Source organism: Carex rostrata, chromosome 1 (assembly GCF_964058835.1).
Source record: "Carex rostrata chromosome 1, lpCarRost1.2, whole genome shotgun sequence".
In the NCBI taxonomy this organism is placed as follows: domain Eukaryota; kingdom Viridiplantae; phylum Streptophyta; class Magnoliopsida; order Poales; family Cyperaceae; genus Carex; species Carex rostrata.
Window position 1 is genome coordinate 9,112,206 of NC_135918.1, and position 19,357 is coordinate 9,131,562.

General features: G+C 32.8%; 1 protein-coding gene across 1 annotated transcript; it reads left to right on the forward strand.

Annotated features, from left to right (window-relative positions):
• On the forward strand, window positions 1-3,979 carry LOC144556694 (CRS2-associated factor 2, chloroplastic-like). The gene is made up of 7 exons (XM_078305093.1): window positions 1-689; window positions 786-1,070; window positions 1,867-1,994; window positions 2,083-2,308; window positions 2,471-2,598; window positions 3,236-3,380; window positions 3,534-3,979. Exons 1-7 carry the CDS (start codon window positions 65-67, stop codon window positions 3,899-3,901), a joined length of 1,905 nt encoding a protein of 634 aa, XP_078161219.1. The 5' UTR covers window positions 1-64; the 3' UTR covers window positions 3,902-3,979.
• The last annotated feature ends 15,378 nt before the right edge of the window (window positions 3,980-19,357 follow it).

A 19,357-nucleotide genomic window follows, 5' to 3' on the forward strand; every position in this document is an offset into this window, starting at 1 on the left:
GATTCTCCCCCCAAATAGCTCCTCTGGTTCAGAGAAGCATACTTCTTTACGCTCTTCTTCTCCAATGCCTCCGGCCATACTCGCTGCTCTCTCCGGAGGGGGAGGGGGAGGCGGCGGCGTTACATCACACGCCAAGTACCTCTTCTCCGCTGCCCCTTCTAGCCCTTCCTTCAACGACCCTCTTCCCTCCCCTCTCTCTCCTCTTTCTCTTCCCAAACCCCCAACCAGACGAGCCCCACACTCCAAACCTAACAAAGGACCCACCTCTCAGTCTCTCAGTCTACACAACCGCAGCCGTAAATCCATTGACCCGATTTCCCCAACTGTTGATGACTTATCTGGGCCGGGTCCGTCAGGCATGTCGTTCAGCTTTCGCATTCCTCCAGCTAAACTCCAAAACCCTAACCCTGGAACCCCCAAAAGGGCAGCCTTTAAGGCAACCCACATGAGAACCCGTTACCACAAGCCCGTTTGCCCGAGAGACGAGCCCATTGTTCTCTCCAGTGAGGAATCTGCTCGTGGTGACCGGTCGGTAGTTGTGGGTCCTTCCGGTGTATCATACCGGCTTCCCAATGCGCCATTTGAGTTTCAATTTTCTTACTCAGAGACACCACGTGTGGCTCCTATAGCAATCCGTGAACCTGCATTTTTACCATTTGCACCCCCTTCAATGCCTCGGCCATGGACGGGTAATTACCCACCCTAAATCCTACACACACACTAATGTACAGACATAAAAATTTTGTCATTTTTCTTTAATAATTATATGCATAATTTTGTACCAGGGAAGGCTCCTTTGTTGTCTAAGAAGGAGAAGCAGATGAAGAAAGGGAAAAAGATAAGGCTTGTGGAGCCTCTGGGATTTGGGGCCAGCTCATCAGAGGTGAATGAATCGGGTTTGGTGAGAGAGGTGTTAGGGAAAAAGGGTTTGAGTGAGCACTTGAGGTTGGGTATGTGTAAAGTTGCGGATTCAAGGAGCAGAGAAGAGATTTTGGGGGAGCCATTGTCTCGGTTTGAGATTAGAAAGCTTGTCAAACCACACTTGTCACACAACAGACAAGTTAACCTTGGTGCGGTTTACTTCTTGGTGTGAGATTATTACCATTTTGCAATTCAGCCCACTTCTATTTAAATCCATGTCTGTTCAAATTATACAACCCTAATATCTTAATCTGTCTAAGAACTTCTCACTGAAGAATTGGTGCAGTCCAATTAAGTAAATTTACCTCCCATGCAATTAAATAAGTTAATCATGGGACAGTTTTTTCTCTTATTATCATTCCTGTGGTTGAAATTGGAACTTATAATGACTCTTTTTCTTCTGGTACCTTGAAGTACCTTAATTAGCCTCAATAACCATAAAATGTATAATTAGAACCCATTACGCCTAACGAAAGCCTCAATTGTTCAACCATATCTTCATTAAGCCTATATGTAGCCCAATTATGCGTGAATTGGCCCAATCAACCCGATTCTTCTTTCAAATATGAAAATAAATTCCAAGGAAGGAGCAGATAAACAAAATAAAAATGCCAAAATCTGATCAAACTGGTATGTTAGAATACTGCTTGCATGCTACAGACCTGACCAAACTGGGGTTAACATCTGGTAGGTGAATCCAGGCATGCTTATGATTTTTGTTTGATCAGAAAACATCTAGATGCTCAAGCAACATACTGATTCAGGTGATATGTACCTGTACAGTACCTAGCTGGTAGCAATTACCACTACCAGTAGAGAAAGATTGCCCCTTGTTGACTTTACCATGGAGTTTTGAGCTCACAAATCGCAATTATTGAACAATGCAAAGTGAAAAGGGGAGAGCTCATATTTGATGGTAAGAGCTGACTGGTATGCTGATGACAGGAAGGGATGGATTGACGCATAACATGTTGGAATTGGTACATACCCATTGGAGAAGAGATGAAATTTGCAAAGTCAGATGCCGCGGTGTACCAACAATTGACATGGATAACATTTGCCAATGCCTTGAGGTACTTATTCTCAGCTTATTTTCTATTTGGAGTTTTTCCCTTTTTCTTTTTACAACTTATATTAGTAATTCGTTCCAATAAATGTCAGGAAAAAACTGGGGGAAAGGTTGTACACAGAGTAGGGGGCATTGTGTTTCTTTTCAGGGGGAGGTATTATGATACGCGTACCCGACCAAGGTACCCAACAATGCTCTGGAAGCCAGCTGCACCTGTCTATCCCAAGCTCATTCAACAGGTTCCGGAAGGATTGACAAGAGAAGAGGCTGTTGAGCTGAGAGAAAAAGGAGAAAAGCTACCACCAATTTGTAAATTAGGTGACGGTTTTGACTCATGTTGAAATTTTCCATTATGTTAGCCAAAAGGAAGAAGAAAAATAATAAAAGAAGGTTGAATATAGTGTTATGGTGATTCTGTTCCAAGGTTTCTTTATCTTTTCTAATAGTTTATTTGTTGTTTGTGTTCTTTTATTGTTTCAGCAAAGAATGGAATATACATCAACCTTATCAAAGATGTAAAAGATGCATTTGAGGGATGTGAATTGGTGAAAATCGATTGTGAGGGAATGAATCCAAGTGATTACAAGAAACTAGGAGCAAAACTCAAGGTTAGCACTGAGCTCTCTCTCTCTCTCTCTCTCTATCTCTGAAATTAGTCATATTACTGCCATCTGTTTCCATTTCCATTTCCATTTCCATTTCCATTTCCATTTCCATGACCATTTCTCTTTAGAAACAATAAAAATAAATACAAAGACCAGTAATACAGGCCGAACAGTTTACATTTCAAACCTCCCCCAGTGCACCCCCCTTCTGAAGTCCCTTTCCCAAAGACAACTACAACAACAACAAAGCCTTTAGTCCCAAACAAGTTGGGGTAGGCTAGAAACGAAACCCAAACAGAGTCACAAAACCTTCATGAGGATTTCATTTCCATAAAAGGCTGTATTTTTGCATTGGTTCACCACGCCTATCACAACCCTCCTCCCTCTTTTTTCCTGGCTTGGGATAGGCTGTGTAGAAACTACACAGTGGAGTTCCCAAAGACAACTTACCATAATATATTCTATAGATCTAACAAATATTAGCACTAAGCAGTCTCTGTTTCTATTATTTTATGTTTCTCTAAATTTTCTATCATAGCCCTTAAAACCATCAAATTAGTAGGCATAGACCTTCACGAATGATGTAGACGTGAAGATGAACCATCGAATTTCTAATTAGGTCTTTATGTTTGTTTAAAAGGAGCTGGTGCCTTGCGTATTATTATCGTTTGATAACGAAAAGATATTGCTTTATAGAGGCAAAGGATGGAAATCTCAGTACCCATCAATAAAGCTTAATTTTGAAACAAGTGAAAGTAATCTTCAATCTGATCCAAGCATTTCAGGTTTGCTCTGTTATAATCTTACTTTTAGAAATTACAAATGAAGATGTCTCTGTTAAAAGCTTCTTTTTTTTTTTTTTTAACTCGGCATTACGCTCTTACAAGCTTACACATTTAAATTTCAAGAAAAGCTCACACTTCCCTGTGTTTATGCAGATCAAAGTACTGGCACCTGTAGTACAAGCGTGAGTCCGGTTACGCTCAGAAAAGCTATGAGCCCCAGAATGCTCTCTCTATGGAGACATGCTATCGATTCATCCAAAGCATTACTTCTTGATGAGTTAGAATTGGATCTATGCCCGGATTCACTCCTTGAACGGGTCGAGGATTTTGAATCCACTTCTCAGGCCATGGAGCATTCCTTCCCTGCTTTGATTGTCACAGATGCAGAGGAGGATAAAACAAAATCAGATGATGATGATGATGATGATGATGATGCTAATTTAGGAGAAGAATCTGATGATACGGTACCGTTTGGTTTTTTACCTATTGATATGATTGTCAGTAAGTTAGGTCAAATGTGATTGTATAAAAGAGATTTCACAGTTCAATGTTGTATATACATACTTTTATGCTGAAATATTGCTATTAAAGAAAATTTAATAGTAATGTTCATTCTTTGTTCTTGGGTGTAGTTATTGGTTTTTTTTTTCTGGTGCCAAGTATATGAATGGAATCTCAACTCTTTAATTCAGTTACAGCAAAAAAATGCTGGGAAAAAGTGAACAAAGGACAATTTTATCAATTGTAGAGGACATGTCAGGAATTTTACAAGGCCTCTCCTTGGGAAATATTTTTGAGGTTTACTAGCATGTATTAATACAATCTATTAATTGATACACTTAGTCTTCATCTTGTTACACTGATAAGAAGTGCAAAAATAATACTTGAGAAATTTAGTTAAAAATTTAGGATGACTACTCTTTTTTTTTTTTTTTTTTGAAAAAAGTGGCATAGCCACTGATTTCCATTAACATGAAAACCACAAAATTACAAATTGTTACTGCTGATGCCACCAATTTGGTATCAGCTGCCACAAACCAAAACCAAAGTATATCATGTACCTACAAAAGAGATTACCTACCACATTAACACAAAATAACCTAAAGCTATGGTAAATCACAAAACAAACAACTCCTACAAGTAGAACCTGCAATAAACAACAAAAAAGCATTTACACCCCTACATCATCCAAATTCAACCAAGGCACCATCTGCACATCTTCTTCACCATCCAAAATTGACTCTTCTCCATTCATAAGGATTGTAGTCGGTGAATCTCCCGTGGGCCCGCGTGGTACCTAATAGGTCTTTCACATCACAAGGCATAATAAGCTTTAATTGATCAGTTAAATTGATTTTATGTTGAGATGCTCAAAAGAAAGCAAGTGAAATGATCTAGGTAAGGATTGACTACTTAAATTTGTAACTATTTGTAGCCAACTGTATTCACATATTAGGCCAAATCACAATTGTCAGACTAGATTTGGGATGAGATTTTGGTTCTGCTCTGCATTTAAGAAACACAGCAAACGCATCTGCATGTTTCCAAATAGAAGAGCAGAAGGGAAAAAAAGAAGAAGAAGAAGATAAAGAAATGGAAAAAGGTTTAAAACTATTTTCTTTGTATGGTCTTGGCCTTAGGGCTGCTAAAAAAGCTCGTAATTCGATTGACTTCGATTCGAAAAGAAATTCGCAATTAACTCGTTCGATTGAAGTTCGTTCTGAAACAAATCAATCCAGTTAGGTTTGGATCTTATTCAAACTCAAATTCAAATTAGGGTAAGTTTGATTCGTTTGCAACCCTCCATGACCTCATGGATCCTAATTAATTCTTAAAGAACTGTAGCTTTCCTTATATGTAAAGAAAATCTTGCATTTCAATTTGAGTTGTTTGGTATTTTTATAGAAAAAGGAAGTATGGGAAGTAGAATTAATTTTTCAATGGAAATAAATAAAGCAAATTGCTGAAGAGCTTTTAATATTGTATTATCTACTGTAAAAGCAAAAGCAAGCATCCATTTTCTTTTAAGTAGGCTGGGCCTGTCGACTAGGGGTGAAAACGGAGCGGATACGGAGCGGATAATGCTGATACCATATCCGCATCCGTCGGATAATGAGCGGATACGAATACGGATACGGATAGTAAACGGATATCAAAATTCAAAATCAAATCCGCCTTAAACGGATACGGATACGGAACGGATAGTTCACGGATACGGATTCGAATACGGATGCAAAACGAATAGTTGTCGGATAATCGAGTCATATAAACTTTAAAATACAAATACTAATTGACAAATTTAATTTTATGAAGAAAATCATATCAGAAAATGAAAAATATGAAAAAAATGGAGGTGTTCTAGAATATAGAAATGGAGAAGAATTTTATATAATGGGAACAAACTTCAAAGCATGTGGGGCTTTTGATATTAATAAAAAGATGCAAATATTACATGGGCCTGCGGCTGGCCCAAAAAACAGTACAAAGGAAGTTGGAAAGCTGCTGCAGCGACGTCCGGATTTGTGCATAATTATTAATCCCACAATAGTAGAAGAGCAAGGGACGGAACACTATTTAAGGACAGTCTGTTTGAAGCGCTTCGACCAGCAGATTTGAGGTGGTAAGGGATACCGCTGTATAACTGGATCAGTGAAATTTGTAACCGGATATATACGGATATCCGCTCCGTTTAGGATATGTGAAAGATATCCGAATTCGTATCCGGACGTTTTCTACTCAATGTGAATATATCCGTATCCGAAACCGAATAGTATCCGCTCCGTTTAAATCCGGATTCGGATTATATCCGGATACGGAGCGGATATCCGCTGGATAATCCGGCTCCGTTTTCACCCCTACTGTCGACACGTTTTTTATTAATTAGAATTACTAAAGAAATATGAAGTCATAACTAGGTTTTATCCTGATATCTTTGAATTCTTTCTGGTTCCTTCATTGAAATGGGCTTATAAGCCTGACATGCTAATCTGTCCTTTTTTGTGTAAATTCAGAGCATAATCCACAACATCTTGAAATTAAAGGCATTTTGACCATTTGATCCTGAAACATTCATCACGAACCATAATTTCTCTATGTAATTATTATTCAAGAACAAGTGATCAGTATTGCCTTAAATTTTCTTTTGTTAAAATTATGTTTTTTCTTTTTTAGAAAGAGAAAGGTGGAGGTCTAAGTTTTCCAAATTCCACTATTCATAAGGGACTTCATATCCGAGTTTTGAATATGAGATCTTTCTATGGTAGTTTGGCACTGGATCAAATATTGGTTGTTGTTCATATTTTTTTGATGGAGCTACCTTTAGGGACCTTAATATTGTGAGAGCATTAACATCCCTAGTACTAGTAGAGTTTCTAATATGATATGACAATTTCTAATTCAGTTTTAGGAATGTGTAGGACTGCACAAAAAAATCGTAGTTTGTGAATCGATTCGAGTTTGATTCGAAAAAGTTCGTAAAAAATTCGAATCGAAATAGTTCAAAATTAATTCAAACCAAATTCAAATTGGACTTGGTTCGTTCGAAATAGGTTTGCGAACTATTCTAGTTTGAAATTCAAAGTAACGTGAATTGTTGATTTCCGCTGATGACTTATTTTCACTGATGACTTAAAAGTTAAAACATAAGGCCGCCTAGCTATAAGTCATAACTCATAAGTTGTAACCCTCATTTTCAGTTCTAAAACCCTAGATGACTTTCACATCTCGCTTTCGGTGACTACGATCACTCTTCCTTGTCATAAAAAAAGTTCATAAAAGATTCGAAATTGAGTTCGTAAAAAATTTGATTCGAAATTAAGTCAAACCAAACTCAAACTGGGGTAAGTTCGATTCGGTTCGATTCGTTTGCTGCCCTAGGAATGTGGGATAATTTCTTATTTAAAAACTATGCAGTAAAGTTTCTTATTAAGAAACTGTTTATAAATTCCATGCTGACTAAATGATTGGCTCAAATTATTTCTTATTTTTAATTTGTTGTTTGTATGGTTTAAAACTCTAAAATAAATTTCAGAAATGTAAGAGTTAGAAATTTTAAAGAATTTAATTTTTAAAAAGTAGTTAACTGTTATTTAGAAATCTATTTAAGTTGATGAGATTTAGATGCTTTGATTCCCCGCCAAAGCTCCGAATTTTTTTATTTATCATTTTAAAATATTAAATTTCAGAGTTACCAACACTTGAGAAAAAATTCCAATATTATCAAGAATACAGTCATTGTTTTCGCGCCCTTTAAGAAGGTACACAAATAATATTTTTCATTTTCTGAGCACCATTTATCTAATACCTCTTATTTTTTATTTTTTTTTCATTTAATTGGTCTCTCTTAAATGCATGTATCTTAACCAAAAAATGAAAAAAAGAAACACAAACGTATCGCCTTGAATGATGCACAAACAATGCTTGCATTTGTGGTAGCAATGATTTTTTTTCTTCCAAAGTGTTAGTAACTCTGAAATTTAATTATTTAAAAATGATAAATAAAAAAAAAAATTCGGACCAAAGTTTTGGATTAAAAAAATCTCAGCCTTTATATTACAAAAAGAAAAAATATATATAGCAGAGGATATACAGTAGCCAATAAGCATTCAATTTTACACCTATCATAATTTCTAGAAATTAATATGGAGACCATTACCAGCAATCTAATTAAGATAAGCTTGAAACTTCACCTAAATGTTGAAACTTCACCTCTCTAGCTCCAAAAAGGTGAGAGAGATTTTTCAACAGTTTCTTCAGAAAACTTATTTTGGATTATAGTTTTCCATCTCTTATAATTAATGTGTATTTTACCCAGCCTTGAGCTCTCCATGAAGAATATACAGAAGTTAATATGTAAATAATATAAGAGACGGGATCCACTTACACTCTTTTTTTATAACATCGAATTATACTTTACATTTTCAAAGTTTTCAAAATTCAAACAGTCCATTCAAATCGTTCAATATGATTAATATATTAAAATGTACTTGCAAATCAAATTTTACATTTTTTTTTGAATTATTTTACAAAACTGTTGTTTTCAGACATTAAATTTTTTACCCATCTTTCTAATATTATTATAAACTAGCTAATTGAAGTCTGAAACCTATTAATTAATCAGTGACATAAAATAAATAGTCATAGGTTGCTGCGTGCAACCACGTTTTGAATTGACTTTTTATAACGACATCCACCTAAAGCAATACAACTTGTGCTACCTAACCAATAAAATTAAATATGTCCACAGTTTTTAAGGGGGAAAATAACATCCAAGAAATTAAAAAAAAAAAAAGCAAAAGAGAGAAAATGGTAAGGAGAAAGGTGCATGATGAACAGTTTTTATTGAATGACTTTATCTAGATGGTATTAGTTTAATTTCAATAGCATCATACAAGTTAAATGGAAATTAATTAAGTAAAATTTTCATTTCTCTGTCGTCACTAAACCGGTATGTAAATAATGACTAATAATTAATTGTATTTATTTGTCTTTTATGAGTTTATCGACAGAAAGATAAACAAAAAAATGGTTATTTTATTTTATATTTTGGTCTCTACACAAATGCTATGTCATTGTGATCAGAATGTTTGTGTGGAAAAGTAAACATAATATATAATATATAATATAATTTCTAGAAGTTTTTTGCTTGAATTTTCATAGTTAATGGAGAAAATATGGAAACATGACATCAAATTGAAAGGCAGAGCTTGTAAAAAATTAAGAAAGAAACAAATATTTCATGCCCAAAAGTAAAAGTTCTTCCGGAAGTTTTGAGACCTTGATTAAATTATACCTAATACATGTATATTTCTAGCATTGAATTATTAGTTTGTTACAATACATATTAATTTAAAAATAGGACAGTGATAACAATCCCCGCAGGTTTATCCCCGCAGATACTGCCAAAAAAAACATGGGGGGACCGCTCAATCATTAATGACCGTTTAAAAAACTGCGGGTATTTAACTTGAAGCATTAAAGTATTTACCTTGAATTTGTCAGGTATTAAACCCTATGCAATGATCTCTATTTATGAAATAATAAATCAATTCATTAATTGTCCCCGCACAAAATTTCCTTTTTTTTTGAATCGTCCCCGCACAACTGGGGACCATTAAACATGGGGGGACCGCTCAATCATTAATGAGCGTTTAAAAAACTGTTAGTATTTAACTTGAAGCATCAAAGTATTTAACTTGAATTTATCAGGTATTAAATCCTATGCAATGATCTCTATTTATGAAAGAATAAATCAATCCATTAATTGTTCCCGCACAAAATTTTTTTTTTTTTTGAATCGTCCCCGCATAACTGGAGACCATTAAATAAACAATCCTCTCACCCAATGATAAATACTCTGAGACATAATGATAAATATTTTATGTTACATGGGTAAATACTTTACATTATATGGATAAATACTTTATGTTACATGGATAAATACTTCTCAGGCATACTTGCAACTTTCAGTAAGACATCAATGATAAATACTCTCATGCATAATGATAAATACTTTATGTTACAGGGATAAATACTTTGTATTACATAGATAAATACTTCTCAGACATAATTGCAACTTACAGTAAAACATCAATGATAAATACTTTCAGACACAATGATAAATATTTTATGTTACATGAATAAATACTCTATGTTACAAGGGTAAATACTTCTCAGAAATAATGATAAATATTTTTTTGAACATCAATTAACAGATAAACATTTATTAACGGTGATTGTTATTAGATAACAGTATAATTAATGCGCAGATTGTTTTTCAAGCAATAATTAATGCGGGAATTGTTATTAGAGGAATGCATAATTAATGCGGGGATGAGAGTGGGGAGTTTCTTATAATTAGTGGGGGGATAAAAGGAAACTTTTAGGAAAATTAGTGGGGGGATATATGGCAGTTAAGGAAGAGAGAGAGTGCGGGGAAAATGGGGGGATGGGAGTGGGGGGTTTGTTATAATTATTCTTAAAAATATATTATGAAAGGGAATGGTTTGAACCTTTGGGGAATTGTAGCATTTCCAAATATAATCAATAGTTGTTGCTCCCGGTCTAATGATCCTGGAATTGTATTTGTGAGAATTTTCATGTGCAACTTATTTTTTTCTTTTCTTTTTTGATATAAGGAGTCTGTTAATTTTGAAAAAAAAAATCTCTTGTACAAATTTAACATGCGTTTTTATATAGAAAGAAGAAATATCTCATCATTTTATATATGTTTTGTAACTCATGTTCATTTGCTAATTAGTTAACAAAAAATAACAAACTAAAACCTACTACTCTCTAATCTATCAGTAAGCTAGATGACTAGTTTATGGCAAAAATTAAGCAAATTTGTAGATTATATATAATATAATATAATAGACGAGGGATCCACTTACAACATTTGTAATTAAGTTACAACATCTTACAATTTGGTTTTGCAATTTTCGTAGTTCAAACAGTCGATTTAAACCGTTCAACATGATCTTTATATTAAAATGTATTTGGGGATCAAATTTACATTTTTATGAATTTGTTTACTATTTATTAAGTATTTTATAAAACTGCTATTTTTAGACAATTTTGAATCACGAAAAACAACCGTTTTGTAAAATATTAATAAATAGTAAAAGAGACAAATATGGAGACAGTTTTGAACCCAGAAATATGTAGACTTTTGCCTTTTCTAGTAGGAAAATGTAACACAAATTTGTAGACTTTTTGTTCAATTAATACAAGCATCTAAGGGTTTTTCTCAAAAAGAAAAAAACTTCATCCGATGAAAAAATGACGGGTTGACTGCTCGCCAATCCTACATCCTCCTATTTCGCTGACTGTGTTTATAAACGTGTGGCGGGTTTAATTCTAAATGAAATCGTGACTGTCCTTTGCTCTGCAGTGTTCTCTAGTAGTAGTTGTGCACATAGTGATAAATGAATAGTTTGGATTCGATTCGGCGAGATAAAAAATTCGCGATTTGAGAACAATTTGGATATAATTCGGAAATGATTCAGTATCACAAGGAATGAAAAAAAATCTCAAAAAAACCCTTACAGAAAGTAAATAAAAAATTCGGTATTTTTTTCGCAAATAAAATGTATTATACGTTATTTTTTGCGTTTTATTCGGTGTTCGGTTTGGAAATGTCGAAAAAAAGAATTGAACGCGAATAATTCGTGAATTAATCGTGTATCTGGTTACTATGGTTGTGCGGTACATAATTCAAGTTTAGAGCGGGCAACAAATGGCGGATTAGATCCAGTGTAGTAGAATGGAATTTGCAGCGTTTGTTTTTATTTTTGAAAATCTTCATAGACGCTGTGAAGTCTTAAGGGGGAATCGAATTCTTTATCTTTGGATAATTAACAATTTTAGAACTTTTTTCTAGCCAGCTGTGATACCTTATCTTTCAATAGCGTTTGTTTTCACTTGGCACAAATTTGGGTTCAAAAATCTCATATTTTTGGCTCATATCTTATATCGCAGTTTTTAAAGTTCAAATTGTTGATTCGAACTGCTCAACACAATATTCATATTAAAATTTGCTAGGAGATTAAATCTTGTATTTTTTTGAAAACTTTTTAATATTTTTTAAATATATACGAAAAGACTATTTTTGGACACTTGACACAAATTTGACTTCAAAGTATCTCATGTCTTTCATACCTCCCGTGACTCATATCTTATATCTCAGTATTTACAATTCAAATTGTTGATTTGAACTGCTCAACACGATATCCATATTAAAATATGCTTGAATATCATATTTTATATTTATAAAAATTGTTTATTATTTTTTTAGATAAGTACAAAATGATTGTGTTTGAATGGTCCATAAACAATGATTTTATACCTATCTTAAAAAATAGTAAAATATTTTCCAAAAAAAATATAAAATTTAGTTCCAAGTATATTTTGATATGAATACCATATTGAGTGGTTCGGATCGATTGTTTAAACTCTAAAAATAGTAATATCAGATATGAAACACGATGAGACATAAAAAAAAATATATATATATATATATATAAAACATTAATTGCATAGAATAATCAACACAAAAAATTAACAAGGATCTCCTGCGGTATAATAGAATAATGTTTAGCTGATCATGAGCTAAAATTATTTCGTTACCTATTTAATTATATGGAAAACGGCCCCACAACATTTATGTAGAGTTTATCCCTTTTCTGTGTATTAAACTTTCTTTTAGTCGTCGAAATAAGGATATTTGACCATCTACTGTGGATATGATTCATTTCATCCCTAAAAAAAAATATTCTTTCTGAAAAAATTATCAGTAAGAATTAACAAAATAAATAAGTTACTGCATAAACCACTTTAGAATTAACTATGGGCAATGCTATTTTGAGAGCACCGTTTACAATAACGAGTGCTGAGAAATTTTTTTTTCTCCTTATACCAATTCTATCCCTATTTAAGGTTCTCTCCTTTTTTATTGCATTATATAACATTTTAGGAAAAAAATTAATGTATTTCATATATAATGATTAACCTTGTATACTTTTATAGAAATTACAATTTAGGAATGTAGTTGCATCTTTGATGTCATCAAGCAATATATTATAATCGTTTTCTCTGGATCCAAGAATTTTAAGATAATATTCATTTTTTTATGGTGACTTTGATGGATGGTTTTTTTTAACTGATTTAGGTTTAATTTATTCCATTTTCTTCTTAGTTATTCTCTGATTTTTATGGTGAGTACATATTTATTCGCTCAAAAAAAAAAAACTAAAATAATTTTTGAGAAAGTTTTGTCAATGATTTTTTTTCCATGACATCTAATTCTTCTTAATTGTTTCTTTCCAACATCTTTTTCTTCTTCTTTCAAGGATTTTAATATAATTAAAAAAAGTGGGTATGACATTAATTTACTGAGAAAATTAAAGTGAACCTCTGAAAATATAAATAAAAAAAACAAAAGACACCAAGTAGATCTATATTAAACTATGAACACCATAACATATCAATTAATTAGTAACACATATGCGCATACAGTGGCCATAATACATAACACAACAAAAATTATTTAATTTTAAAAGCTTCACATAATAATTTGAACCGACTCATAATCATGTGATTTCAAATTTTGATATCTCAAATAATTCACAAAATTCTCTCATCCTATCTTAAGCACCACACGACGGATGAAGAACAAAGACCATGAAAGATTGAGAAAATAAGTGCTTGTGAATTACTTGGCCAATTGTCTGGACCAATTTACTTGAGGAGACATATATGAGATTTAAATGCCTCAAAATTATACAACTTAAGATGAAGTACATAAGAAATTAAAAAGAAACAAGAGAAAGAAAGTCACAGCGAATCATGGGTAAAAGATATATAGGTCCGTTCAATTTCAGTTAGGTTTTAATTAACATTTAAATGTATTTAATTATTTTCTTACGCATTGCATCTAGAATGCAAATAAATAAATAGCACAAATAGAAGATTTTAATGAAGGGCAAATAGAGAATAATTATAAAAAAATTTCTCAGAGCTCTCAATATTGACATTTATGACCTGAGAATAGCACCGCCCATTAACTATATATTTCTCGGTTGGAAAGTTGAAACCGTGGAAATTTATTTAATCATATATATATACGTGCAACTTTGAAAGAGAGAGATAAGAAATATATATTATGGTTCACAGATTCTGGCGTCAAGAGAAAATAGTCACGTACAGTACAAAGAATACATGCAAGATTCAACTATATATATTCCTCCGTCTCTGTGTCCACATTTATTATTGACTCTTCTTTTTCAACTATTTCATTACTTACTGAATCCTCTCTCTCTTTAATTATTTGACCACGTGTTTCGAACAGCGGGGTTTACTGGCAGTTTACTTTGGACGGCATACCGACTCACCGACAATATATATATATGACTTGGCTACGGTGCTATGGGTAGCTAAGAGGCCTTCCGTGCTACGGCTCAATATTTGACTTTTCAAAATTCTAACGGTCGATCCGAACCGTTCATCTTGTTCTCCATATTAATATGTGCTTGGAGACCAAATTTTACATTTTTGAAAATTTTTTACTATTTTTTTAGATTTATTGAAAATCGCTGTTTTTCAGACAAATCTGGACCATAAAAAACAGCGATATTCAATAAATCTAAAAAAATAGTAAAAAATTTCCAAAAAATGTAAAATTTGGTCTCCAAACACATATTAATATGGAGAACAAGATGAACGATTCGGATCGACCGTTAGGATTTTGAAAATTCGAATATTGAGCCGTAGCACGGGAGGCCTCTTAGCTATCCATAGCATATTAGCCAAATCCTATATATATATATATACACACGTACTCTTCTAGAGTAGAAGTAGAGTGTTCTTAAGCTCACTAAGTTCTTTAATAAACTTAATTCTAAAATCTATTAAATTAGATTTAAATAATAAATTCAAACCGTTGAAACCGATTTATTTCACGAGTGATGAATTTACATGTAAAGTTTTAAAATTTCGAGATAATTTTGTATAAAGTCAAGTGGTCAAGAGTGTTAAAAAAATGAATGCACTAAAATTAATTTATAAACTTTCTAATTTTGCATGTAAATTCATCATTGGTGAAGTAGATGGATTTCAACGGTTTAAATTTGTCATTTGAAACCGATATAATAGGTTTTGAAGTTAAGCTCACCAAATACATTGTTGAGCTTAAGAACACCCTAGTTTTATTCTATGTTTCTATATTTAATTAGAGACGTCATAAAAGATGACTAATTTGTCGTTTGTGCTAAATGCATTCTATATATACTCTTTAAATGTTACATCAATGACTTTAATTTGGTGTTTAATCGTCTAAATCCATCTGCATGCGTGTAGATTAATTTCTATGTTCCAATAACTATATATATATATATATATATATATATAATGTATGTGCAACAAATAATTAATAAACTACATTTCAGTGGACGTGCAGTTCAAATAAATAGCCAGAGATGTAAACTTATTTTGTGTCATAATTACTAGTTAAGTGTCGTATCGTGTGATTTGTGTCTTATCATAAGTAAATTAATCAAGTTTTCATGTGTCGTGATCAAAATTATAGAAACTATTATGGCACACGAATGATTATGACACGTTAGTCACACCATAATTACATGTGTGTCGGTCATGTTTGATAATTTAATTAGTTGAGAAAGAGAAAGTAGCACAGTTAGCAAGAAAAATGTCTTAGAACTATTGGTTGTCCAAAGATCGAGAGTTCGATTTCTTTTCACGACTTTGCAGCCTCTACGAAAGTATATAAAAAGAAGAAGAGATAATTTAATTAGTCACATTATTAATTTTTTTAGGTTAAGTCTGTGCAAGGAGAAAATATATAGAGAAAATTATCAAAATAAGCGGTAAAATTGTAAAAATGATAATACTACATATATATTTGTGACCACATACTACAAGAATGAGACAGTATCTGTGAAGGTATTCACAAGGATATCATCGTGGATATTCTTGTCAAGAATAGGGACACACTCAATAAAAGCACTTTTTTTGTCGGTGTACTCTCACAAATAGTCACTTTTTTATATTTGCGGATACTGTCTCATTCTTATAGTAAAGATTACATGTGTTGTAGTATATTAACATACAAATTACGTTACAAAAACTGACACATATATCATGTTCTGACGTATCTGATCACGGCATAACATTTTTTATATCATGTTCAGTTCCCTTTTTCAGCGAATAGTGGAGAATATACATCAGTTAATTTATATAAATAATATAAGAGGTGGGATCCACTTACATCATTTTTTGGTGACATCGAATTACACTCTATATTTTCAAAGTTTTCAAAGTTCAAACAGTCGATCCAAACTGTTTAACATGATGGATATATTAAAATGTGCTTGCATATTAAATTTTATATTATTTTAATTTTTTTTTATTATTTATTAAGTATTTGACAAAATCATTATTTTTAGACCATTGAATTTTTATACTCATATTAATAAATAGTAAACAAAATAAATAAAAAATGTAAAATTTGATCAGCAAACACATTTTAATACATTTATTATGTTAAATGATTTAAATCTGTAATTTGATGTCATAAAAAAAAAAGAAGAAGAGTATAAGTAGATTACAAATCATCTTTCTAATATTCTAAACCAATTAAAGTCTGAAACTAGAATTAATCTCTGACATAAAGTAAATAGTCATAGGTTGCTTCGTGCCCCCATATGATTCAGGACACGTTTACTGGGTGATCTAATCCATTTTCTGAATTGATCTTTCTTACTTTTGACTTCACTTTTTATAACGACCCACCTAAAGCAATACAACTTGTCCTACCTAACCAATAAAATAAAACGTGTCCACAGTTTTTAAGGAGAAAAAATGGAAAGGAGAAAGGACTGCATGATGGTGATAGTTTAGTAGCATTCATCAGAATACGTATCCTCTGCTGCATTAACTCAAAAAGAAAGCGTCAATTTGTTACCTACAGAATATTGACCCACCCGGCCCACTCTGTCAGTCTATGACACTAGGACTAGGAGAGCTTCAATCACGAGTGCGTATCCTCTGAGATATCTCAACTTTTGCGTGACCGACGTGTCCGGTGCCTATTCGAGGGTGATATAGGGAGTCAGTATTATGTGCGCTTTGAGATTCGTGTAAAACGTATTTAAACGGTTGAGATTTTCCATAAAGTCACGCAAAGTTTGAGATATCTCAGAGGATACGAATTCCTTCAATCACATGCCATATTTTGTTTTTCTGCGGTTCGTAATTAACCGTCTGGTGTTGTTACAAGATTCGTGAATTAAATCTAAATAATTTGTTTTTCGGCGATGCTGAACTGAACGGCAAATTATTTGGTTAACCGAACTTTGATGAAATTAAACCCGAATAATTCGCAAATTTACAAAAAATTTCCGATTTTTTCTCAGAACAATTTTTTTTTCCCTCTCTTGCAGGACTAAGATCTCTGATCCGAATCATTCTCAAATTATACCCGAATTATTTTCAAATCACTAATTTTTTACCTCACCAAACCGAACCCGAATAATTCATTTATCACTATGAATTCATTATGACATTTAACAATTCTCTGAAAGTTCTTAATTAGTTTGAAAAATAAACGATTAAACAGAAAACAATACTAGCTAACATACAAAAATATAGATATATAGATATATAATTATCATTTCGAAAGAACTAATATTTAATTTTAATCCAGTGAGTAAGACAATCAATATCTCCGCATGAATGGATACTTGAAGTTGAGAACCTAATCTCCATCTCTACCTAATTTTTTTTTTAATATTTTCACAATAGCTCTCAATATCCCGATAGCCATAAACTATGGTGTGATATTTACTCAGTTATAATTATGATTATATATTTATATATTACTGGATACAAGGGTGGACCCACCTTTGTCTTATCTTGAACTTTCAAAACAACTTTTAGGGTACTAGATTTTGAATTCTTGCTCCACCTTGAAGAAATAAATGTCTTATCCTGAACCGACAATTTTGCAAAACACAATTCACGATTTGCATTTTTTTATTTTATGCGTGCAGCCCATAGTAATCAGCGATAAAATTTAGAGAGAGAGGTATATATGTGCACTAGTTGATTTTCAGAGTAATTTTGAATTTTTTGTGCATAGTCCAAAAACAGAAAGCAAATAAGCAAAGAAAAAATAAAATCAATTAGTAACATAGCTCAAAATTAATGAAACATGATGTAATTATGCAAAGGAAAAAACAAAAACAGTGCCGCTTTGAGCGACAAAGAGAGGCAGCGATCGACCCCGCTCTTTTAAAACAAAAAAAAACACGGATTATCTAATGGATTTGAACCTTATTCGATATATTATTTTTGTCCTACTCGGATGAAATCTTGCATCTGTCCTGATTGGATATATAGAGAGCCTATTGTATAATCATTTGTTACATGCATAATTACATATTATACATATAAATTATATATAAAATAGTAAATAGTAAATTTTAAATTAAAATTTTATTAAATAATTAATTTTCAATGCGGCTAGCTCTAGCCTCTTCTTTTGTCGGCACTGTGTGTCAAATGCAATTCTCACTATTTCAAAGCACGGCTTGTGATGATTCATCACATTGTAGCACATAACATAATTACATATAATTACATGCAATGTTATGCTATGATTTTTTACCATTGTCACGCCTAGTGTAACAAAATGCGGCCTATGTAGCCGCATATGCGTATGCGGTTCCAAACTGCATAGAAAATTAATATTTAGTTCTGCATATTCGACTGCATATTCGGCCGCATAATTTTGACCGCATATATGATAGGAGCCAAATATGTCACTATTTTTCCTATCACTTAGCCTACATTATTGCTATTTATCGAATTACAATTGCTTATTTTATAGAGAATCAGATTCTTTTTTATTATTTCACTTGATTATAGAGAATTGCATATTTTCAATGATATTGAAGCAAAAATAGCTATAAAACACGCAATTCTGACATCTCAGCCTCAAGCACACGGATGCCTTCATCCGCATGCTATTCAGAAGCGCTGCCACATGCAGTTATACCGCCCATGCGGATCTCGGCCAAACCGCATGCTATTCAAGCATCCGCACATAGAAATTGTCAGAACAACAGTTATGGATCTAACTTCCCAATCAAGGCCTATTTAAGCAATAGACGCATGAGAAAGATCTGTCTCTCGAACCACAAAAGAAAATACACACCTGAGAACACTTAGAACTAGGATTTCACTATAGTAGAGGCTATGCAAAGGAGAAATCACTAAGGAATAGCAAAGTCTCTACTAGAAGAGGAGGAAGGAACAAAGTGTAAAGATGGAGTGCATGAGATAAGGGGCAGCATAGTTGTTCTCCCTCCATCTTTCTTTATGTACTTTGTTTCTTTTGTTGTTGAACCCGCCATGAGCAGCTAAGCAACCCTATTTTAGGGTGAAGACATGTAATCTTGAAT

Bases quoted from the DNA above. Each gene is read 5' to 3' on its own strand.
- LOC144556694 (XM_078305093.1), top strand. From the start codon at position 65: ATGCCTCCGGCCATACTCGCTGCTCTCTCCGGAGGGGGAGGGGGAGGC. The intron at 1,071-1,866 runs GTGCGGTTTACT...TGCTGATGACAG, and splicing joins CAACAGACAAGTTAACCTTG to GAAGGGATGGATTGACGCAT. The intron at 1,995-2,082 runs GTACTTATTCTC...AATAAATGTCAG, and splicing joins ACATTTGCCAATGCCTTGAG to GAAAAAACTGGGGGAAAGGT.